This window comes from Myxine glutinosa, chromosome 7, assembly GCF_964187855.1.
Source record: "Myxine glutinosa chromosome 7, kmMyxGlut1.1, whole genome shotgun sequence".
In the NCBI taxonomy this organism is placed as follows: domain Eukaryota; kingdom Metazoa; phylum Chordata; class Myxini; order Myxiniformes; family Myxinidae; genus Myxine; species Myxine glutinosa.
This window is the reverse complement of record NC_136267.1, coordinates 141,818,784-141,843,783: the sequence shown is the minus strand read 5'-3', so window position 1 is coordinate 141,843,783 and position 25,000 is coordinate 141,818,784. Positions and strand designations below refer to the sequence as shown.

General features: G+C 45.8%; 1 protein-coding gene across 5 annotated transcripts in view; it reads left to right on the top strand.

The window, feature by feature from the left end:
• Positions 1-25,000, top strand: part of LOC137412113 (E3 ubiquitin-protein ligase CBL-B-B) — a 130,515-nt gene that overhangs the window by 24,273 nt on the left and 81,242 nt on the right. For 4 of the 5 annotated variants that reach the window (XM_068097362.2, XM_068097363.2, XM_068097366.2 and 1 more), the window contains exon 3: positions 8,417-8,563. The exons of the other annotated variant lie outside the window; for it this stretch is intronic. In XM_068097362.2, the coding sequence (XP_067953463.2) occupies positions 8,417-8,563 (147 nt within the window). The remainder of the gene's footprint in view (positions 1-8,416; positions 8,564-25,000) is intronic. 5 annotated transcript variants of the gene reach the window in all.

Genomic DNA, 25,000 nt, shown 5'->3' with positions numbered 1-25,000 from the left:
ATATCATTAGCGCTATACGACAGAGATACTGTACGTGCACGGCAAGATAACCACGTGACCGGAGCCCACCTGGCGGCATAAACTCAAAATAACCGAAATGCGAAAACTAAAATGCAGCGCTATACTACGACAGAGATACTGTACGTGCACGGCAAGATAACCACGTGACCGGGTGGCGAAAGCTCGTAACTCGGATCTCGGCTCGCATCTCAAAGCAATAAACTGCCAGAGTGACGGCTCGTATCTCGAAAAACTCGTAAGTTGGGGCACTCGTAAGTCGAGGTTCCACTGTATATATATATATATATATATATGTATATATATTGTTACAGACGTGGCTTGGATGTTATTTACCGAGCGGTTTTATGGTATGACCACGTCTGCACAAGTTACCCGATTGTGCCCGAACGTTGACTAGTCGCGCGATGCTGGCTCAATAAGAAAAAGAAGACACCCGGCTGGATTACAATAACACAATACGACACCAATGTTTCAATTCTCAAGACCTCCGGAGGAGATTATATTCGTACGGAAAGGTCAGATTACAGGGGCTAGAGGTATATTACAGGAAGACAGGCACTTAGACACACTCTTACATTAACCCCGGACAGACGACAGGTAAACGGGACAAGGCTGACTCACACGGGGGTTGATGGCAAGGAAAGGCAGATAGCGATGGCTCAAGGTGCACTCTTGGCTCAAAGCAGGGTACAGTACGGTCCGGTCCGGTCCAAAGATGCGGGGAGGTATCGTCGCGCTGGGGGTGGCGGTGGCTTCTCTCTCCAAGCTGAGGCGCATCTCTCTTCAGCCTCAAAGGTTACTCGTGACTCCAAGCTGGGGGCGCATCTCACGTCACATCCGGCGCGGGGCCGCGTATATCCGGCGGGGAGTGACACGCCCTCGGCTCGTTAGCTCCGCCCCAGATGGAATCGGCACGTTGCTTCTCATTGGGTGCGTGGGGGGGTTACTGGCTCCGCCCCTGACGAGGAGCTGACAGCCAGCCCCTTCGGGGTAACGCCGTGGAGCGCATGGTCATGGCGGGTAACCGAGCCGGTGTGAGGACGCACACTCCCCGCCCCTCTGTTGTTGTAGTCGTAGTTGTAGTTGTAATTGTTGTTGTAGTTGTTGTTATTGTTGTTGTTTGGGGAAGAAGATGGGAGGAGGTATGGGAAAGGTCCTAAACTCACTACTGATGCCATATAATCACATTCTGGTGCAACGAAGAGTCATAATTAATGGAAACGAGGCCTTAACTGACATAGAATAAGAATAACTAGGAAGATGTCCGAAAGTTGTCTACGTGTGGTGCGGTGGACCTGGGCACGACATTTAATGGGGGAATAAGGGGAAGGTCGGCTCTACTGATTGTTATTTACATGCAATGGGACTAGGGAATGGGGGATTGGGGAAAGTTGGGGAGTATTGGAGAAAATAGGGGAATATTTACAAGCGGATATGGAGGCCAAATTCCATATTCGCAACAATATATATATATATATATATATATATATATATATATATATATATATATATATATATATATATATATATATATGTATATTGTTGTGGATATGAGAATGGTTTTTTTTTTTTTGTTATTGTGTAAATTGTTGTTAAAATATCGCCCTCATTACTCCAGTGTTGTATAAAGGTCAAAGGGCATTCCCGTAGTTAGTTCCATAAAGCATACATGAAGGACACCATAATATCCCTGTTCAGTAGTTTATTTCCTTATTATGTGTATTCGGGTAAGGCCTTGTCTTCCATTTTGATGACGCTCCATTGCACCAGGTGAAATAAGAGTAGATTCCGTTCACATTCCCTTATAGTCAATTGCCAACTACATCCCCTCCAAGCCCCAATTGCCAACTGCACTGGGCAGTTTGTCAGGTTTGCTACAGCTGTGGGTTGTTGATTTCACCCCAAGACTCCATTAGCCACGAGGTGATCTCGGAGCCGAAGGTGGGAGGAGTCGGCCCAGCGCCGGGAACAAGGCGTGGCCTTGCCAACGCCTCCTCTTAGGGCGGGGTCGGGAGGTCGCGCGACCAACCAGGGCCGAGGTGAGCTCACCGATGGGCGTGTCCTGGACACCAGCGGCTTGATTGCCTGAGGCGCTATAAAGAGCGTGCGCGGAAGCCTTTGAAGGGAGACATGCAAAGAGAGGTGCGTCAGAGAGTTGGCAGTATTTCGTGGTGGTGAGGTGTTTTTAATTATGTAGTGGTGAGGGGTTTTATATTTTGTTGTGGTGAGGTGTAATCGTCCCAAACTTCCTGTCTGCACCTACCCCTCCCGTATGTATGTGCTTGGGGGGGTTTTTTTTTTTTTTTTTTTTTTTTCTTTCTTTCATCTGAATCTTCAACCTAAATTGCTTATAAAAATGTAATATCACAAACACTACAAATAAATTTGTGCAAAGTAATTGTTTGTATTATGATTGGTTTAAATCATGACAACACAGCAACTCGGGTACAAAAGTTTTTCAACTTCAATTGTTATATATATACACAAAGAATTAAGTTAAGCACCCCCCCCCGTTTTTTTACAACCTCGCACATTACAAGTTTGTTGTCGTCAAAACAGTGTAATATACCCATGATATTGCTATATTTTCTGGAGAAGTGATATTATGGTCACATAAAAACATAACAATCATGCCGTTTTCAATATTTTATTCTGAATAATTTAAGGTGAAATTTTTTGGGAATTTTAGGCATATTTTCACCTCAATTTAAGTATGGAGCTATAGGTCCATCACGGACAGTGTGGATGACGTTTATGTTTTCTAACGTACAGTCATTGTTCTGAGAAGACCTCTAGCGATCTTTGCGTCAATAACGTGTGTAGGACCCACGTGATCGGATCACTGACTCAACCAATCACTTTTTTTCACTTTGATCACTCAATTTCATCAATGGATAATTGCTAATGTCATACCAATCATTATTTGATCTCACATACCTTAGAATATATGCCAATGTATACATATACACAAAGAATATATATTAGGGGGTGCTTACCTTAATTCGTTGTGTAGGGGTGCTTAACTTAATTCTTTGTGTATATATAGAATTATATATACATACACACACACATTACCGGTCAAAAGTTTTAGAACACCTCAATTTTTACAGTTTTCATTGAAATTTATGCAGCTTAATGTCTCAATGTACTCTGAAATTAAGCATAGAACAAATAAACAATTGGAGATAAAAAAAGAAATAGAATCGTTTTGTTTAACCAAATTTAATTTAAATTTTTGACTCAGCAAAGTAGCCACCTTTTGCAGATATAACTGCCGAACATACTCGTGGCATTCTTTCTACAATGGAAATCAAATATTGTTCGGGAAGTTCTTCTCAACACTGTTGCAGAAGTTCCCACAAATGTGTTGCACTTGTAGGTTGCTTTGCTTTCACCCTTCTGTGCAGTTCATCCCAAACCAGCTCGATGGGGTTTAAGTCTGGAGACTGTGCTGGCCATTCCATGATTTGAAGCCTACCGTCTTGTTCTTTTCCTCGAAGGTAGTTTTGACATAGCCTGGAGGTGTGTTTACGGTCATTATCTTGCTGTAGGATGAACCCCTGACCAACTAGGCGTATACCAGAGGGTATTGCATGGCGTTGCAAAATGCTGTGGGAGCCCTTTTGGTTCAGGGTGCCAGTCACTCTGTGCAAGTCGCCGACTCTGGATCCAGCAAAAGAGCCCTAGACCATCACGCTTCCTCCGCCATGTTTGACAGTTGGTGTCACATACTGAGGAACCATCCTTTCTTCCACTTGACGGCGTACAAAAACCCTGCGTGATGAACCAAATATTTCAAATTTTGATTCATCGGTCCATAAGACCTTCTTCCAGTCTTCAGTAGTCCACTGGTGGTGCTTCATGGCCCAGGCAAGCCTCTTTTTCTTATTTTGCCATCTTAGCAATGGCTTTCTTCCTGCCACTCGATCTGTCAAACCTGCAGCTCGAAGTCTTCTCTTCACAGTTGAAACTGAGACTTGCTTACTTCGACCAGTGTTAAACTGTGCTTGAAGCTGTTGTCCTGTGAGCCGCCTATCACGCAAGCTGTTGACTCTCAGAAACTTGTCTTCTGATTCTGTTGTGGCTTTGGGTCTGCCAGACCTCTTCCTGCCAGTTTCCTCCAGTTTCCAATATACTACTTCCTGCCGTGCAACATTGTCCAAATAATGCTTCAGAGGGTGTAATAACAGTCTGTTCCAATACTGCTTTTATACAGACGGGGTTTGTAATCAAGGAATCAGCAGAGGTTTGGACACCTGTAGGAATTGTTTGCATCAACTTTCAAGGCTTAATTTACTTACATTGCTGCAGAACAGCTGTAAGTTGTTAACCCATTACTTTTTCCCTGAAGAAGGCCTTTTTTTTTTACAATATAACTGCAATTTACATTATTTTCCCGTTTTTGCTCACCTAAACTTTTTTTTTTAACCTCGAGCAGTTTACTGCTTACCTTTGTACCATTTCAGGTTATCCACTGGACATTAAACTGCATAAATTTCAATAAAAACTGGAAAAATTGAGGTGTTCTCAAACTTTTGACCGGTAGTGTATATATATATGTATACATGTGTGTGTATATATATATGTATGTATGTGTATATATATATTGTTGCGGATTCGGGGGTCGGCTCTCCCCTTATCAAGGGGGGGTTTGTCCCCTTGTCTTGTAAGCTGGCCGTCCCCCAACCCTGGAAGCTATGACGTCACTTCCGGTCGGTGGTAAGTAGGGTTGTAAGCCCAATTAGTCTTATTACCTAAGTACTACCACTGGCCGTAAGCGAGGAGATAACTCCCACGCGAGCCTCAGCGTTAATGGATACGCCGAGCGAAGCGAGCCGCAACTCGGGCCGTTAACAAACACTAAACCCGATCCTGAGCGGTTACTATCGTGCCACAGGTACTCAATTGAAAGAAAGGACGCAAACGATCGAATAAGAGGAAACCCAGAAAATAAGAAGAACAAAGAGTGGGTTTATTAATTATATACAAAAACCCAAAGAGGAAACGAAAGGAATATACAAGAGCAAAAGGACACAGGGCAAGCTTATCGAAACAGTCTTACTTACAACCCCAGGACAAACAGACAGGCTCACACGGGATGGTAGTGGTAGGAGGAGAAGGTCCAAGCAGATGGTTCCAGGCTCCGGGTCCGCGGTGAAGAATGGCAGGCAGCTTTGTGTGTCGTTGGCGCGCGACCGGACCTCATAGATATATCGGGGGACTGGGATGCGGCGTACGTAATATGTGTGCCAACTCTCTCTCTCTCTCTCTCTCTCTCTCTCAATGTTCGTATCAGAGGGTACCCTCGCGCAGTTCCATGATGGCGCTTTCTCTCGCTCCGTTCCGTTACCAATCGGTCTCCTCGCGCAGTCCGCAGTCTCTCTTCTCCCTCTCCTCTCTCTCTCCTCCTCTCTCTGAAAAGGTGCCGTGCTTGTGCTTATATCGTCCGCTTAGAAATCAAGCCGTGCACTCTCAAACCACGCCCACCAGTGAGCTCACCTCAGCCCTGATTGGGTAGCGAGGGCTCACCGGCTCCGCCCTTGACGGAACGTTGACAGGGCCATGCCTCGTTCTTGGCACTCCGCCCCCTTCTTCTCCAAACTTGACCGCGTGCGTAATGGCGTTTGGAGCGAACGCTGAGGCGGCTGCGGCTGGCAGAGGCGCGTAATACAATTTGGAGAGAGGGACTGGCAAAATGGACGGAATGGGGCCTATCTTATTTAATTAATGCAACGCAGATTCAACTATTGGGAACACAGCCTTAACTAAACACAGACTAAGGAAATAACTGAAAGTCCTATGGTGTCCTACGTGTTGCTTATGGACTAGCTATGGGTGCGACCTTATTAAATGATGGGATATTTACAAGAGTTATTATTTAGATCCTGGGGGGACAGGGCCTTCTCCATCGCTGCTCCCACCCTCTGGAACTCACTACCTCACACCATCAGAGACTCCTCCTCACTCACCACATTCAAAACATCACTCAAGACCCACCTGTTCAACACTGCATTCAACATTTAACCCACAGCATCTAACCCCTGACTATCTCCTCTCCTTCTCCCTCCTTTGTGCTTTGAATATTTCCCTATTGATTCTTCTTTTTTGAAATTGTTTTTATGTTTTGCTATGCATTATGTTTTGCACTCTGTCAAAGCGTCTTTGGGCTTCCTGAAAAGCGCTATATAAAATAAATGCATTATTATTTATTATTATTATTATTATGTATGGATATTTATATATTTGTATATTATATAATTAATGCTCTGACCTAAGACGAATGCCATAATCTCACCACCACAATGTCCTTACTGTCTGCGAAGCTCCGGAAGTGCCATCCCACAGTGCCTATCAAAAATATATTATTTCAGATAGTCACAAGTGCATGGAAACCCACAGTTACTGACCTGTTTTCGCGCTTGTTGCGGCATCAAAGCAACGCAGCAAGCGTCCATACACTTGTGATTGAAAATATTTCGGTTATATACCAGTTATGGTGCGACTCCATATTGTCAGTGGAGAAAGCGCCAGTAATGTGCTCCATACAGCCAGCCCTTGCTGTACCTTACCTCGAGCCCTTGCTTCCATACCTTGATTATAACCACCTTTAGAGGCCATTTTTCCCTGCAAAGTGGGGGTTGGCCTTTTTCGGGAACCGTGGTGGTTCCATACCTTGATTAACAAATCAAAATGTTGCAAGGCCATGTTCTCGTTAATTGTGACATACAGTCATGTGAAAAAGTAAGTACACCCCAACCCTCCCATCTACTTTCATGTTTCATGTAAGTAAGTCTCTCCGAAAAGATCGACTGGACAACCCTCCCATCTACTTTCTCAACAATCCTCTCCAAGAAATTCTGTCACTCAAGCTTTTGGGTCTCACTATCTGCCATGATCTTTCCTGGGAAAACCACATTTCAAATCTGGCCTCCAAAGCCAGTCGCCGACTGGGCATCCTCCATCGTGCGAAGTCCTTCCTTGGCACACCTGAGCTCCTCACCACATACAAGGCTTTCATCCGCAGCTCAATGGAATACTGCTCTCCCCTCTGGGCTGGTGCTCCTGCCTCACATCTAGCTCGTCTTCACGCTGTTGAAACCAAAGCATTCAGAATCATTGGAATCTCCCGCGATGAAGCTAACTCCAAGGGCCTCTCACTCACTCACTGCAGGCAGGTTGGTGGTCTTTCCGTCTTCTACCGACTCCTCTCTGGCCTTGCCCCCCCAGCTCTCTCTGGGCTCTGTCCCGCAAATATTCCTACAGGTCGCACAATATCTGCCTGCAACCCTCTTATGGTCAAACTGCCAAAATCAAGACTCTCTGCTCACCTTCACTCCTTCATTCCTCTTTTCTCCCACCTCTGGAACAAACTCCCTCACTCTCTTAAATCCCACTCCTCCCTCCAGGTCTTTAAAACAGCTGTTCACCACCATCTCTTATCTTCCCCCATCCAAAACCTTGATCTTTTCTACCCCCGCTAATTTCACCCCAATTTCACCCCAATTCCACTTTTTTGAAATACCAACTTCTGTCCTGGAAGTCCTTGGTGTCCTTGTGTTTGATACTTTTCCCTCCCCCCCCCCCCCCCTTCCCACGCCTCCTCCCCCCAAGCCCTCTCCCTTCCACACATCTCCCTGCTCTCAAATGTTGTGTTCATTGTATAATTTAAATTACGATGTCAGGTGCAAATTAGTAGAGGGGTAGCACTGACCACGGTCAGTTTGTGTGCTTCCCCTTCTCTCCCCATCTTGTTTTCCGCTTCCTCTTTATATATATTTTGTTTGTCTGGTTGATTTGTTTGTGAAGTAAATGTTAGCTTTCACGAGCCTCGATTCAGTATCCAAAAAAAAAAAAAAAAATTTTTTTTTAAAATTATACAATGGACTACAAAATGTAAATGTTTCATGATATTTGTTATATTATATCACCTTTATCTACCAATATTGTTGAAATGAAGATCAAATAGCTGTATGTTGAAATATGTTGAAAAAGTCAAAACTTTACATGGGGTGTACTTACTTTTTCACGTGACTTACTGTTTCACGCATGTGTGCTAAGTTTATCTCTTCCTCTAAAAAATTTTTTTTTTTTTGGGTTTTATAAAGTTACTACGGAGTTGTAAACTCATGCAGATGTTTTTTTTGTAAGGCTCACTTAGGTGCATTCGGATTGGTTTGAGGGTAGAGGGGTAGCAGCTGCAAAACAAATCCTATCCAGGTTCCTCCTGATGACTTTAATGCAGTATTTGTTTTTTAATTTGATTAGCAATATCTACAATTCCTAAAATGTGTGTACATTGTCACTTTTCCAAGGTGCAATTTTGTTTTTGTATAAATCGTTATTATTATTATTTTTTGCTTTGTTTTCCATTGCCTGTTTTCTTTTCCGCATGAAGGCGTCACCTGACCAAGCTCTCGCTGATTTTCAGCCACATGTTAAGTGAGCTGAAGGCCATCTTCCCCGGGGGACTCTATCAGGGTGATGCATTCCGCATCACGAAAGCAGATGCTGCAGATTTTTGGAAACGTGCTTTTGGAGACAGGTTGGTTACTGCTGCAGTGCATGAGCACATGCGACATCATATTATATTCTTCACAATTGCTCAGCATGATGTCACTGTGAGGGCATTTGAGTAGTCTGATTTTATTAATTCTAGGTTAGCTTATGGCACTTGGGGTACACTTCAAACAACAGGGAGATCATTGTTAGTAAATACATTATGGAAATGTATATTTATATATTTATGTATGTATGTATAATGTATATACAGTCACGTGAAAAAGTAAGTACACCCTATGTAAAGTTTAGACTTTTTCAACATATTTCAACAGACAGCTATTTCATCTTCATTTCAACAATATTGATAGATAAAGGTGATATAATATAACAAATATCATGAAACATTTACATTTTGTAGTCCATTGCATAATTTAAATAAACATAAATGCAAATTTCACATGTGGAAAAAGTTAGTACACCCTTGGCTCTAATAGGTGGTATTGCCCCCTTTGGCAGAAACAACCTCAAGTAGGCGTTTCTTATAACTGTCTACCAGTCTCTGACATTGACTGGGAGAAATTTTTGCCCACTCCTCCATGCAGAATTCTTTCTGCTGTGTGATGTTTGAGGGGTTTCTTGCATGCACAGCTCGTTTCAAATCCTCCTACAACATCTCGATGGGATTTAGATCCGGGCTTTGACTGGGCCATTCCAGAACCCTCCATTTCTTTCTTTTCAGCCATTCCTTGGTGGATTTACTGGTATGTTTAGGGTCATTGTCATGTTGCAAGGTCCACCTTCGGTTGAGCTTCAAGTCTCCGACAGATGGCCTCACATTATCCTCAAGCACCCTCTGGTGCAATGAAGAATTCATAGTGGATTCTATGATGGTGAGCTGCCCAGGCCTTGATGCAGCAAAGCTGCCCCCAAACCATAATATTTCCACCACCATGCTTTACAGTTGGTATCAGGTTCTTGTGGTCAAATGCTGTCTTTGGTTTTCGCCAAACATGTCTTCTGGGACTGTGACCAAATAGCACTACCTTTGACTCATCTGTCCAGAGCACATTGTTCCAGAAGTGCTGGTCTTTGCCTTGGTGTTCATTGGCAAACTTTTGTCTTGCCCTGATGTTCTTTCTGGACAGCAAAGGTTTCCTCCTGGCACACCTCCCATGTAGATCAAATTTGTGCAGCCTCCTTGTAATGGAAGACTCGTGCACTTTGACATCAACAGTGGCAAGAGCTACCTGTAGGTCCCGTGATGACATTCTGGGGTTATTAGAGACTTCTTTCAGCATCTTGCTGTGTGCTCTCGGGCTGAACTTGCTGGGGCGGCCTGGACTGAACAAGTTGGCAGTTGTTTGGAATCTTCTCCACTTGTAGATGATCTTCCGGACAGTCGATTGATTCATTTCAAATTGTTTGGAGATCTTTTTAAATCCCTTCCCAGACTCGTAGGCATCTATAACCTTCTTTCTGAAGGCCTCAGAGAGCTCTTTTGATCGAGGCATGGTGACGCCGCACACTTCAACAACAAAGAGCAAACCAAACAAAATGTCTGAGGTTTAAATAAGACAGGTTCCTCCAAGATCCTCTCTAACGATGTTCTAATCATTTGTACCTGAACTCGTGCACCTGATTCTAATTTTAGGTATTTGAAGTAGTGATAAATGTAGGGGTGTACTTACTTTTTCCACATGTGAAATTTGCATTTATATTTATTTAAATTATACAATGGACTACAAAATGTAAATGTTTCATGATATTTGTTATATTATATCACCTTTATCTTTAAATATTGTTGAAATGAAGATCAAATAGCTGCATGTTCAAATATGTTGAAAAAGTCAAAATTTTACATTGGGTGTACTTACTTTTTCACATGACTGTGTGTATATATATATATATATATCTTTTTTTTCTTGATTTGGGTTTACTCTCTTAACTCAGTATATCAATCTGGTGAGTTTCTTTTACACTTTGGTGATTTATTTGTTAAAAGAACCATGTCACTGATTGTCTGTCGCAGCAAGAAGTCAACAACAGGATTATATCACAGGTGGCGTGGCAAAATGTACGGACAGGTGCATTTGATGATTGGCTTCACAGTCGGGTATACAAGGGTTGTTGCGTTCTGTATTAGTGGAAAACAACTGCTGCACGTCTCCAAAAGTTATTGCCGCTTCCTCTGGAGATGGTCCGTCAACTCGACAATGCTGTTTGTCATGGAGTGGTGGCTTCACGAAATTACAGCATGAAACGGCGTGCTATTGCTCGGCAGTATGGCATCACTCAAGGGCAGGTGTCAAAGATCCTGAAACGAAATGCCTAGAGGGGTGTCCCTACTCCAATACCGAGGCCAGGACGTCCCCGCAGAACCACAAGGAGGGATGATTGCCAGTTTCACCGGTTAGTCCGCAATGGCCGTACCAAGTCAGCTAATTGGCTTGGGGCTGAGTGGCAGCAACTGACAAATGTGCCTGTATCCAGAAGGCTAGTCAACCAACGACTGGTTCAAGCAGGCTATCGCGCCAGGCGTCCCCTGAGAAAGCCACGCCTGACCAGACAACACCGCCAGCGCCGATTGCAGTGGGCCAGAGAGCACCGTCAATGGCAGCCAGGACACTGGAATCACGTGATCTTCAGTGACGAGTCTAGATTTCTGGTCTATCGTCAAGATTGCCGCGTCCGAGTGCGCAGACAAGTGCATGAAGCCTTCAACAAAGATTGTATAGTGCCAAGAGTCCAAGCTGGAGGTAGTGGGGTGACGGTTTGGGCTGCTTTTCATGCAGGGGTGCAAAACTGACCTGGTTGTTCTGAATGGAAACCTGAACCAGTTCAAGTACAGGGCCATTCTGGAAGAAACATTGCTTCCATTTGCTCGTGCAGCCTTTCGAGGAAACTTTGTCTTCCAAGATGACAATGCACGGCCTCATCGTGCTCGCATGATCCAACACTTTCTTGCTGACCGTGGTGTAGAGCATATGGAGTGGCCTGCCATGTCCCCGGATATGAATCCGATAGAGAACTTGTGGGCAGAATTAACGCATCAAATCGACCACTTGGACCAGCAGCCGACCTCTGTGCATGAATTGCAGCAGGCTATTGTCACTGCATGGCAAGCGATTCCTGTCCAAACCTTGGCAAATCTCGTGAACAGCATGCCTCAACGTGTACGTGCTCTCCTGAATGCTCGTGGGGGTTACACGAAGTACTGAAGTGTAAATTTACTGTCCGTAATCCCAGTCGTAATTTAGCTTTTGTTTTTGTAAAAAAAAAAATTGGCTAATGTGCAAAATAGAGATACTTCTGGAAAACGTACAGAAGTTTAACACTACTGTCCATGAATTGAGTTCGATATCAGTTTACATCACTTTCAAGGATCAATTTATTTGTTTCGAAATGTCAAATGTGGTTTTTGTTTCTTTTAAAGGTCACATTAACAAAATCTAGAATAATTTCAACATAATTCCAATGAACTTTTGGTTCCAAGACATCTTGAAAAGTAAGTTCACCCCCACAAAAAAAATATTCCATATTAAATGCCAAGTCTGTGTGTGTATATATATATATATATATATATATATGTATATATATATGTATATATATATGTATATATGTATATATGTATATATGTATGTATATATATATATATATATATATATATATATATATATATATATATATATATATATATATATATATATATATATATATATATATATATATAGATATAGTTATATACATAGTTATATACATAGTTATATACTGTATATACACAACCCGTCAAGTTTTGGAACACCTCAATTTTCCACTTTTTTTTGAAATTTAAGCAATTCAAGTACAGTGAATAACCTGAAATGGTACAAAGGTGAGCAGTAAACTGCTCAAGGTTAAATAAAAGTTTAGGTTAGCAAAAACGGGAAAGTAATATAAATTGCACAGTTATAATGTAAAACTAGGTCGCCACTCAGTAGAGCGCATTACTCCTGCCGTGGGTCAAGTTGGAGCCCTATCTTCCGATTGGTAAAAAATCCTTCAAAAAATGCCTGGATCGGGAATAATATCCTGAGCTTCACCAAAAACTAATCAATTCTTCCTTATCCCAAGGGCAATCATCCCACCAACTCTCATCCAAATCCGTTCAGAACTTTTCCAGATATCTTGTTCATGAACACACTAACATATACACACATGCACGCACGCACGCACGCACACGGACGGACACATTACTCCCTAGCGGGAGTAAAAAGGCCTTCTTCAGGGAACAAGACAGTAATGGGTTAACATCGTACAGCTGTTCTGCAGCAATGTAAGTAAATTAAGCCTTGAAAGTTGATGCAAACAATTCCTACAGGTGTCCCAACCTCTGCTGATTACTTGATTACAAACACCCTGTCTGCATAAAAGCAATATTGGAACAAACTGTGATTACACCCTCTGAAGCATTATTTGGACAATATTGCACTGCAGGAAGAAGTACAGACTTGGCATTTAATATGGAATATATTTTTTTTGTGGGGGTGAACTTACTTTTCAAGATGTCTTAGAACCAAAAGTTCATTGGAATTATGTTGAAATTATTCTAGATTTTGTTAATGTGACCTTTAAAAGAAACAAAAACCACATTTGACATTTCAAAACAAATAAATTGATCCTTGAAAGTGATGTAAACTGATATCGAACTCAATTCATGGACAGTACTGTGTTAAACTTCTGTACGTTTTCCAGAAGTATCTCTTTATTTTGCACATTAGCCAAATTTTTTTTTAACAAAAACAAAAGTTAAATTACGACTGGGATTACGGACAGTAAAATTACAGTTCAGTACTTCGTGTAACCCCCACGAGCATTCAGGAGAGCACGTACACGTTGAGGCATGCTGTTCATGAGATTTGCCAAGGTTTGGACAGGAATCGCTTGCCATGCAGTGACAATAGTCTGCTGCAATTCATGCACAGAGGGCGGCTGCTGGTCCAAGTGGTCGATTTGACGCTTTAATTCTGCCCACAAGTTCTCTATCGGATTCATATCCGGGGACGTGGCAGGCCACTCCATATGCTCTACACCACGGTCAGCAAGAAAGTGTTGGATCATGCGAGCACGATGAGGCCGTGCATTGTCATGTTGGAAGACAAAGTTTCCTCAAAAGGCTGCACGAGCAAATGGAAGCAATATTTCTTCCAGAATGGCCCTGTACTTGAACTGGTTCAGGTTTCCATTCAGAACAACCAGGTCAGTTTTGCCCCCTGCATGAAAAGCAGCCCAAACGGTCACCCCACTACCTCCAGCTTGGACTCTTGGCACTATACAATCTTCGTTGTAGGCTTCATGCACTTGTCTGCGCACTCGGACGCGGCCATCTTGACGATAGACCAGAAATCTAGACTCGTCACTGAAGATCACGTGATTCCAGTGTCCTGGCTGCCATTGACGGTGCTCTCTGGCCCACTGCAATCGGTGCTGACGGTGTTGTCTGGTCAGGCGTGGCTTTCTCAGGGGACGCCTGGCACGATAGCCTGCTTGAACCAGTCGTTGGTTGACTAGCCTTCTGGATACAGGCACATTTGTCAGTTGCTGCCACTCAGCCCTAAACCGATTAGCTGACTTGGTACGGCCATTGCGGACTAACCGGTGCAGCTGGCGATCATTCCTCCTTGTGGTTCTGCGCGGGCGTCCTGGCTTCGGTATTGGAGTAGGAACATCCCTCTGAGCATTTCGTTTCAGGATCTTTGACACCTGACCCTGAGTGATGCCATACTGCCGAGCAATAGCACGCTGTTTCATGCCGTAATTTAGTAAAGCCACCACTCAATGACAAACAGCATTGTCGAGTTGACGGACCATCTCCAGGGGAAGCGGCAATAACGTTTGGAGACGTGCAGCAGTGCAGCTGTTGTTTTCCACGAATACAGAATGCAACAACCCTTGTATACCCGACTGTTAAGCCAATCGTCAAATGCACCTGTCCGTACATTTTGCCACGCCACCTGTGATATAATCCTGTTGTTGACTTCTTGCTGCGACAGACAATCAGTGACATGGTTCTTTTAACAAATAACTCACCAGATTGATAAACTGAGTTAAGAAAGTAAACCCAAGTCAAGAAAAAAAAAAATTCCACATTAAATGCCAAGTCTGTATATACCTTTATGTATATATATATATATATTGTTACGGACGCGGTTAAATATGTTATTTTACCGAGCGGTGGTGTTGCCGCGACCGAACAGTTATTCCCCGACTAGAACCCGATTCCACCCAAACGTTGGCCGTATCGCACCGCGGCTGCCCAATATGGAAAACTCTAAAGCGACCGAATGCAAAGAGGAAAACGAAGGCAAAGAAAGGTTTGGAAATACTACTAAATTTATTTACTATTTACACACATAAGCAAAAAGACAGCAGTCACGTTTATTTACAAGCACATGAGACGCAGGTGACACAGTGAAAATACTAGCTTATACAGACTTATTGTTACTACCCAGGGACAAGACAAAAGACAGACTACGAGCACACTTACACGGGGAATGATGATAGGACTGGCGGGAGATGGATGGCTTGCGGGATAGGGAGGTCCAACTGGTCCTGCAACTGATCGACTCGTTGGGCAGCCGCCGCCCCTTCGCGGCCCTGCTCCAAACTGCCGTCCAGGCCTCACGCTGCAGTTGCGGTGGCTCCAGCTGCAGTAAAATGCAGTTGCGGTGGCTCGATCTGCAGCTCAACTCTGGACTTCTCTCGCAGTTTCGGTGGCTCGATCTGCAGCTCAACTCTGGACTTCTCTCGCAGTTTCGGTGGCTCGATCTGCAGCTCAACTCTGGACTTCTCTCGCAGTTTCGGTAAAAGCTCATCATCTCCTTTTGGAAACGCCCTGCCGTGGGTTATATAGGCCCCACCCCTCAACCTTCGCGAACCTCCTCGATGTTTCTTTCCACACCCTCTCCAAGTCCAACCCCTTGTTCGTGGTTGGTTGAGTGGGGCTGACTCACTCCTCCCCTCTATGACGAGGTGGGGACCCGCCTTTCTTCCCCAACCCTGCCTCGTGGTCAATGGCGGCAATTGTTGGAGCGGAGGTAGTTTCCAATCGACGAAAGGGGGAATGGAGGCTTTGGGAATGGGAATGAAGGGAATCTATCTCTTTCACTGGTGCAATGGAGTATTTCAATTAATGGGAGACACAGCCTTACCCTAAAACACATAATAAGATATAAGCTATCGAACAGGGGTATTCTATGATTAGCTGTGGTGTGGGTGCTTTATGGACTAATTATGGGACGCCCTTTGACCTTTACACAGCTCCGGAGGCAGGAGGCGCAGAATAACAATAATAATAATAATAAAGCACACAATCAAAAAAAATACTGTCCTCATATCCGCAACAATATATATATATATATATATATATATATATATATATATATATATATATATATATATATATATATATATATATATATACAGACTTGGCATTTAATATGGAATTTTTTTTTGTTGGGGTGAATTTACTTTTCAAGATGACTTAGAACCAAAAGTTCATTGGAATTATGTTGAAATTATTCTAGATTTTGTTAATGTGACCTTTAAAAGAAACAAAAACCACATTTGACATTTCGAAGCAAATAAATTGATCCTTGAAAGTGATGTAAACTGATATCGAACTCAATTCACGGACAGTACTGTGTTAAACTTCTGTACGTTTTCCAGAATTATCTCTTTATTTTGCACATTAGCCAAAAAAAATTTCAACAAAAGCTAAATTATGACTGGGATTACGGACAGTAAAATTACAGTTCAGTACTTCGTGTAACCCCCACGAGTATTCAGGAGAGCACGTACACGTCGAGGCATGCTGTTCACGAGATTTGCCAAGGGTTGGACAGGAATCGCTTGCCATGCAGTGACAATAGCCTGCTGTAATTCACGCACAGAGGCAGGCTGCTGGTCCAAGTGGTCGATTTGACATGTTAATTCTGCCCACAAGTTCTCTATCGGATTCATATCCGGGGGCATGGCAGGCCACTCCATATGCTCCACACCACGGTCAGCAAGAAAGTGTTGGATCATGCGAGCACGATGAGGCCGTGCATTGTCATCTTGGAAGACAACGTTTCCTCGAAAGGCTGCACAAGCAAATGGAAGCAATGTTTCTTCCAGAATGACCCTGTCCTTGAACTGGTTCAGGTTTCCATTCAGAACAACCAGGTCAGTTTTGCACCCCTGCATGAAAAGCAGCCCAAACCGTCACCCCACTACCTCCAGCTTGGACTCTTGGCACTATACAATCTTCGTTGTGGGCTTCATGCACTTGTCTGCGCACTCGGACGCGGCCATCTTGACGATAGACCAGAAATCTAGACTCGTCACTGAAGGTCACATGATTCCAATGTCCTGGCTGCCATTGACTGTGCTCTCTGGCCCACTGCAATCGGCGCTGGCTGTGTTGTCTGGTCAGGCGTGGCTTTCTCAGGGGATGCCTGTCACGATAGCCTGCTTGAACCAGTCGTTGGTTGACTAGCCGTCTGGATACAGGCACATTTGTCAGTTGCTGCCACTCAGCCCGAAGCCGATTAGCTGACTTGGTACGGCCATTGCAGACTAACCGGTGCAGCTGGCGATCATCTCTCCTTGTGGTTCTGCGTGGACGCCCTGGCCTCAGTATTGGAGTAGGGACACCCCTCTGAGCATTTCGTTTCAGGATCTTTGACACCTGACCTTGAGTGATGCCATACTGCCGAGCAATAGCACGCTGTTTCATGCCAGAATTTCGTAAAGCCACCACTCCATGACAAACAGCATTGTCAAGTTGACGGACCATCTCCAGAGGAAGCGGCAATAACTTTTGTAGACGTGCAGCAGTTGTTTTCCACTAATACAGAACGCAACAACCCTTATATACCCGATTGTGAAGCCAATCGTCAAATGTACCTGTCCTTACATTTTGTCACGCCACCTGTGATATAATCCTGTTATTGACTTCTTGCTGCGAAAGACAATCAGTGACATGGTTCTTTCAACAAAGACATCGCCGAAGGGTAAAAGAAATTCACCAGATTGAGATACTGAGTTGATAAAGTAAACCCAAGTCAAGAAAAAAAAAAATTCCATATTAAATGCCAAGTCTGTATATTTATGTATATATATATATATATATATATATATATATATATATATATATATATATATATATATATATATATATATATATATATATATATATATATATATTTATATATATATATATATATATATATATATATATGTATATGTATATGTATATATATTGTTACAGACGTGGCTTAGATGTTATTTACCGAGCGGTTTGGTATGACCACGTCTGCACAAGTTACCCGATTATACCCGAACGTTGACTAATCGCGCTACGCTAGGTCAATGAAGGAAAAGACACACGGCTGGGATTAAAATGACACGACACCACGGATACGGTTCTCAAGACCTCCGGAGGAGATTATATTCGTTCGGAAGGTCAGATTACAGGGACGAGAGGTACAGCATAGAAAGACAAGCACTTAGACACAATCTTATATTAACCCCAACAGACGACAGATAAACGGGACAAAAGGCTGACTCACACGGGGATTGATGGCTAGGAAAGGCAGGATCGATGGCTCCAGGTGCACCTGGGCTCAGGGACAGAATCGACTCGGTCCGGTCCAGAGATGCGGGAGGTCTCACAGCGCTCGAGGTAGTGACTTGCTCTTCTTCAAGCTTGGGGCGCATCTGACCTCACATCCGGTGAGTCGCTTCGTATATCCGGCGGGGACTGACACGCCCTCGGCTCATTAGCTCCGCCTCGTGGAATCGGCACGTTGCTTCTCATTGGGTGCGTGCGGGGGGTTTACCAGGCTCCGCCCTTGACGAGGAGCTGACAGCCAGCCCCTTCGTGGTAACCCCGTGGAGCGCATGGTCATGGCGGCTAACCGAGCTGGTGGGAGGACGCACACTCCCCCCGCGCGCCGTGGTTGTAGTTGTTGTTGTTGTTTGGGGAAGAAGATGGAAGGAGGTATGGGAAAGGTCCTAAACTCACTACTGGTGCCATATAATCACATTCTGGTGCAACGAAGAGTCATAATTAATGGAAACGAGTCCTTAACTGACATAGACTAAGAATAACTAGCAAGATGTCCGAAAGTTGTCTACGTGTGATGCGGTGGACCTGGGCACGACATTTAATGGGGGAAAAAGGGGAAGGTCGGCTCTACTGATTGTTGTTTACAGACAATGGGACTAGGGAATGGGGGATTGGGGATAGTTGGGGAGTATTGGGGAAATAGGGGAATATTTACAAGCGGATATGGAGGCCAAATTCCATATTCGCAACATTGCACCCTTCTCTACCCTCGGGGCGTCCCGACCCGATAAATTTTTACCTACTTTAGTGTGGCACGCAATGTAGTTCCCTCTACTATTAACTCTACCCTGAGTGCGACAGTTTTACAGATATTCACAAATGAGTAAATATGTCCCCCTGCGACGTTGCACCCTTCTCCTCACAGAACACACCCACAGGATAACCGAATCCGGAAAGAATCCTCAAACTAAACATACAGCCGGTAGGGAGCATTATTTACACAAGACTACGCTGATATTTACACTACGATCCAGGACCTGTTTTTGGAGGAACACATGCAGATGTTATGCATAGAGAGAGCACGCATGCTAGCATCGATACACCAACCCACGAGTGCTCTGTGGCCTACGGCCTTTAATAATGTGCAGAGCACCCCTTCCAAGCATCAAGCACCACCCCATCACACAGTGAGCACCATCCGGTGCACCAATAAAGTGTCTATAAATCATTGTGTGGTGTCGCAGCCGGCCGATGTTCTGCCGCTGGTCTTGCCTTCGTGTGGTGCACTTGGCCTTCTTACTTCTTTCAAAAATAAAGAAAGGCGCCAACCGCGTCCATTTCTCTATTGTGGCCGTCAGGGGGCCAACTGTTAGTGGTTCACCTTGTATGGCATCGGTGCCACGTTGACCCATAGGTCCTTCCACGGGTGGTGCTTGGCCGCAAAAGAGCTGCGGTCCATTGTGGGTGGCCACAAACATTGCGGTCCATATGGTGTATCGATCCAAGCAGCAAACAGCGAAAGTGCAGGCCCACAACTGCGAAGCCAGCACCTCTCTCTCCTCTCTCTCTACCCCAAAGCCAGATCCTCGGAGGTGGGAGACAAAAGAAGCAGACAAGTGAGTAAGGTGGTAAGGGCGCAAAAGTGCACGCAATGCAAGGTAATGCACACTGGGGGCACATGGGAACCAGGTGAGACAGGTACGTTCCTACCGTACGCTCCCCCCCCCCACCAGGTAACCTACATGGCCCCTCCCTTACCCCTTACTGTATCCACAAAACACAACACTACCCATAAACATCTACTTTACAAATCAACAAACATCCCTACTGTCCTCCCCGTTCCTCCCATATACCAAATTCGTCTTCTCTCCCTCCTAACCAATCAAATTTGCCATTTTCAACTCAACATCATAATTTGCCATCTCCAACTCAACATCATAATTTGCCATTACCAATTCATCATCAGTCCCTCCTAGGGAGGGAGAGATGGAATCACCCCAATGTCTCATCCACGTCGTGATGCGTCTCACAATCCACACAGCAATTTCATTTCCTGCAACAAAACAAAGAAAACACAGGTGTGGAGTCATCATCATCACCACAGGTAAGTGGCTGCGTATGGTGCGACAGGTTCATCAATCCTAACTATTTCCTAAATGACTTTAACAACTTTACACTACCCGGGGTCTTTCTCCGGCCAAACCATTGGCCCTCTTACACTATGGGTTCTAAAAACCAATTCCCATTGGCCAACTGTGGTGCTTTTCAATTTGGGGTCTCACTCCCCCGATTCATCTCCCGGTGCCCTCGCACAATTTCTGGGCTGTGGCGTGTACCTCTCCCAGCGGGTCTACCCACCTGCACACCTCCACCACTGCGGTTGCCTCCGAGCTTACCTGCTCCTTACCCTAACCTAACTACCTGGGGAAGGCCCTCTGGCGCTCTCCCCACTCGGTGCCCTCTCTGGCACTGGGCTGCCCGATCCACACCCGGGATCCTCAGGCACCCACTCACAACTACCGGCTCCCAGAGCCCACCTGCGGCCTCACCTGGCCGACATCCTCACAGTGGTGGAGTGCCCAAACCAACTACACACACTAACAGGCTACACGCCCAGCCATTTCCACAACACTAATGCACCCATTCACAACACCATTCTGCAACCGCACCACAAATGCCAATTTCCAACCACAATTTACCTATACCCTCTACCTAACACTTACACTACCCGCCCCGGGTATCCGTGATGGGGGTCCACTCTTCCCCCATCTACACCTTCGCACCATGCACACCACTCCGTACCACTTACTCCAACTCTCTCCACACACCTGTACTTGCACACCTGTGCTCTCACACCTGGTGCCACCTGCACCCTTCTCTCCCCAAGCGCATTCGCGCTGATCCACAACACTCACTACTCACACACGGCTCCACACACCTGTCCAGTTGCACACCTGTGCAATCACACCTGTTCAATTCTCACACACACGGCATCATCTCAGCTAACTACTCCCTTCTGAAACTTGCGCTTCCCAGTCGTCCCTTTAAACTATTGCGCTCCCACGTCATTATCATCCACACTAATCTACCTGCGTCCCCACTACAGGTATCAGTCACTAAATAACCTTAACGTCACCTAATGTCATCTTCTCTAGATCCCTATCAATATAACCTAACCCACCCGGGCTAGTTTTCACTGCCATACACCCCATAATCTAGTGCTCCTTTGCCCCCACCATGGGAAGGGTGGCAGGGATGCCATCCCACCACATCGGGGGTCTCTCACTACCAATTATGCACATCAAATTTCAACAAATCAAAAATTTGCCAATCACTACCCATCATCTGCCAATCACTACTGCCAATCCCTTGCCAATCATCAAATTTTGTTTTTCTCTAATTTTGGGTCCAAAACACTAACCTCATCACCCAGTCTACTCACTAATGCCTCTCGGTGCGCCAATCCCTGTCCAAAGCCCGGCTTCGTAAAGCCAAGCAATGGATGCTGGTTGTTTTGTGCCGGCGGCAGGATGCGTCCGGCACTCGGTGCAGGGACGGGGGCTTACCCGTGCCGAGATCCCACGCACCACCTCGGTGTGGAGCCATCCAATGCCCCGATCTAGACCTGCCGGCACGTCTCACCAAAAAGTGGTCGCCATGACGACCCTTTCTATCGGGCTGCCAGCTCCGCCTAGTGGAGCACGGACGCGGCCGTTCAAAGCGAGGCCCAGCACGCACCGAGGGCCCGATTCGGCTATAAGTCGTTCTAAACTCTACCCCGTCTAACGTCGATGCTTCACCTGGACGCTTACACCCCGCAGCCCGTTCCTTGCTCACACATCCAGCCGTTTCCATGCCCCTCGTACCTTTCCTTACACACCTCGGTACACCCATTCCACTCACAGCCTTGGTCACACACCTGACCACCGAACACTTTGGCACACATTCGTTGCTCGCACACCTCACCAATACACCGCTTCGCGCCCCCTCCTCGGTCACCTCCTCTGTGACAATCACAGGTGTGCCCTCATTCGCACACCCAACCATGTGCCTCACCACCAACTCCAGCGTGCATTCCCACTCACGCTCTACCATTCCAGGTGTGCATCCTTCCATCCCAGGTGTACATCCTCGCTCACCTGTCACAACCAACTCACTCTCCTTGTCACTCTCAATACTCTCACCACCATTCTTGACAGCGCACTCACCCTTACTCTTGACAGCGCACTCTTTCCTCATGCACCTGTCCGTCACACACCTTTCTCTCGCACACTCCCCCGTTACACCCTCTGTAACACTCACCACAGGTGGACACTTTTCCTTACTTCTGACAGCGCACTCTTTCCTCATGCACCTGTCCGTCACACACCTTTCTCGCGCACACCTTTCTCGCGCACACTCTCCCGTCACACCCTCTGTAACACTTACCACACCGCGCTTCCATGTGCCCCCTCGCACACGCGCTACGACCGACTCACTCTCGCCAGCACCCTCACTCCTTGGCACGCACTTTTTCCTCACACACCCCAGAGTCGGACTTTCTCGCACACCTCCTTTTTCGCACACCAGACCGGTCGCACACTTCACCCACGGCCTCTCACGAACACCCGGGTCCATCTCGACCCCCAAGCTTCTTAAATCCCCTGGCGCATCATACGCACGACCATATTGGTCACCACTTACACCGGGTCCTCTTTCTCTTCGCTTCTCCTCCATCACCTGCGAATCCCTCATCCAGTTAATGAGCACATCATCACGATCCAAACACAGACTTTGGACCAATTCTTTTATCTCCTCTTTTATCTCTTTCTTATCCCCTCTCCGTCGCTTCTTAATTTCGCTCACCCCTTCTTCCACTTCTTCTAATTTCTGCTTCACCTCTTTTATTCCCCGGTACGTCTCCTCAAGCTCGTCCTCCAAGGCTACCTTGACCGTTTCCATGTGCGTCCTCACCTGCCGGTCCTTCGTCTCCATTACCTCTATCACCTCGTCCAACCTCGTTGTCAGTCCCTCACGTACCGTCTGACACTGCCTCTTTGTCGCTATCAAGTCGTTTTTTATGTCGTTTTGTGTCGCTTTTAACCCTCCTAATACCGCAGTGTTCCTTTGAACCTGCTCCACTAACTCCGTTTGTCCCACCGTCAGCTGCTCCACCTCCTGCGTCAGGTCCTCTATGCCCCCTTGCAATTTTACAGTCCCCTTTCTCACCTCCTTCTCCATGTGCTCCTTACAGTGCCTCACCTCCTCGCGCACTCCTCCGACCTCCTCACTCACTCCTCTTCTGATCTCCTCCCCCATCACTTGCATCTCCTGCCCAGATGCCACCCTCATCTGCTCCATTTCCTCCCTGTGAGCATCCAGTTTAGTTTCTACCCCCATTCTGACCCCCTCTATCTGCTGCCCCATTTGGTTAACTTCCCTTTCCGCTTGGTCCCTCATGTCCCTCAATTTGCCTTCCATACTGTTTTCTAACCCCTCTAACCCATTTTTCACTCCCTCTATCTGATTCTCCTGGGCAGCCATTCTATTTTCTACCCCCTCTAACCCCTTTTGCATCCCTTCCATTTGATTCTCTTGAGCGGCCATTCTGTTTTCTACCCCCATTAACCCCTCCTGTATTTCCCCTAATCTATTGTCTAATTTCCCAAATTTCTCGTCTAATCCCTTAAAATTATTGTCTAATCCCTCACCAGTACCCCTCGCTTCGTCCCTCATTACCCCCATTTGGTTTCCCATTACCCCCATTCGGTCCTCCAATCGCTCACTATCAGCCCTCATTCCCACAATTTGGTTTCCCAACCGCTCACCCAATCGCTCAATTTGGCTCCCCATACTCATCTGTACAGCTGCCTGTAGCTGCGCAATGAGGGCCTGCATGTCAATCGGCTGCATGTTAAAGCCCGTTGATACAGCGGGCTCGGCTACCGCGCGCTCTTGCGAGGCGCCATTTTGCGCGCCCGCAACGTCGGGCGCAACGACGCTATTTTGTGCGTCTGCTACCCTCACTGCTTCGCTCTCCTCATGTCCCTCAATTTGGTCCTGGACCGACCCTGCCTCACTCTCCACTACCGGACCCCAGCTGTCTTGGTCTGCCATAGCGCGACTTTCAAAATTCGGGTTTTTATTTCCGTATAACAAATTCAAATTTCGCCGTTATAATTTCGCGCGGGAAACGCGCTCCGAATCGACTCTACTACAAATTTGGGCCTAATAAATTTAGTCCCGGGTCCGAATTCCACTCCTCGACACCAATTGTTACTCTAATAGTACAATTGGTGTTCCAAAATTTGGGCTAAATAGATTTAGTCCCAGGTTCGAATCCAACTCCTGACAACCAATTGTTACAGACGTGGCTTAGATGTTATTTACCGAGCGGTTTGGTATGACCACGTCTGCACAAGTTACCCGATTATACCCGAACGTTGACTAATCGCGCTACGCTAGGTCAATGAAGGAAAAGACACACGGCTGGGATTAAAATGACACGACACCACGGATACGGTTCTCAAGACCTCCGGAGGAGATTATATTCGTTCGGAAGGTCAGATTACAGGGACGAGAGGTACAGCATAGAAAGACAAGCACTTAGACACAATCTTATATTAACCCCAACAGACGACAGATAAACGGGACAAAAGGCTGACTCACACGGGGATTGATGGCTCGGAAAGGCAGGATCGATGGCTCCAGGTGCACCTGGGCTCAGGGACAGAATCGACTCGGTCCGGTCCAGAGATGCGGGAGGTCTCACAGCGCTCGAGGTAGTGACTTGCTCTTCTTCAAGCTTGGGGCGCATCTGACCTCACATCCGGTGAGTCGCTTCGTATATCCGGCGGGGAGTGACACGCCCTCGGCTCGTTAGCTCCGCCTCGTGGAATCGGCACGTTGCTT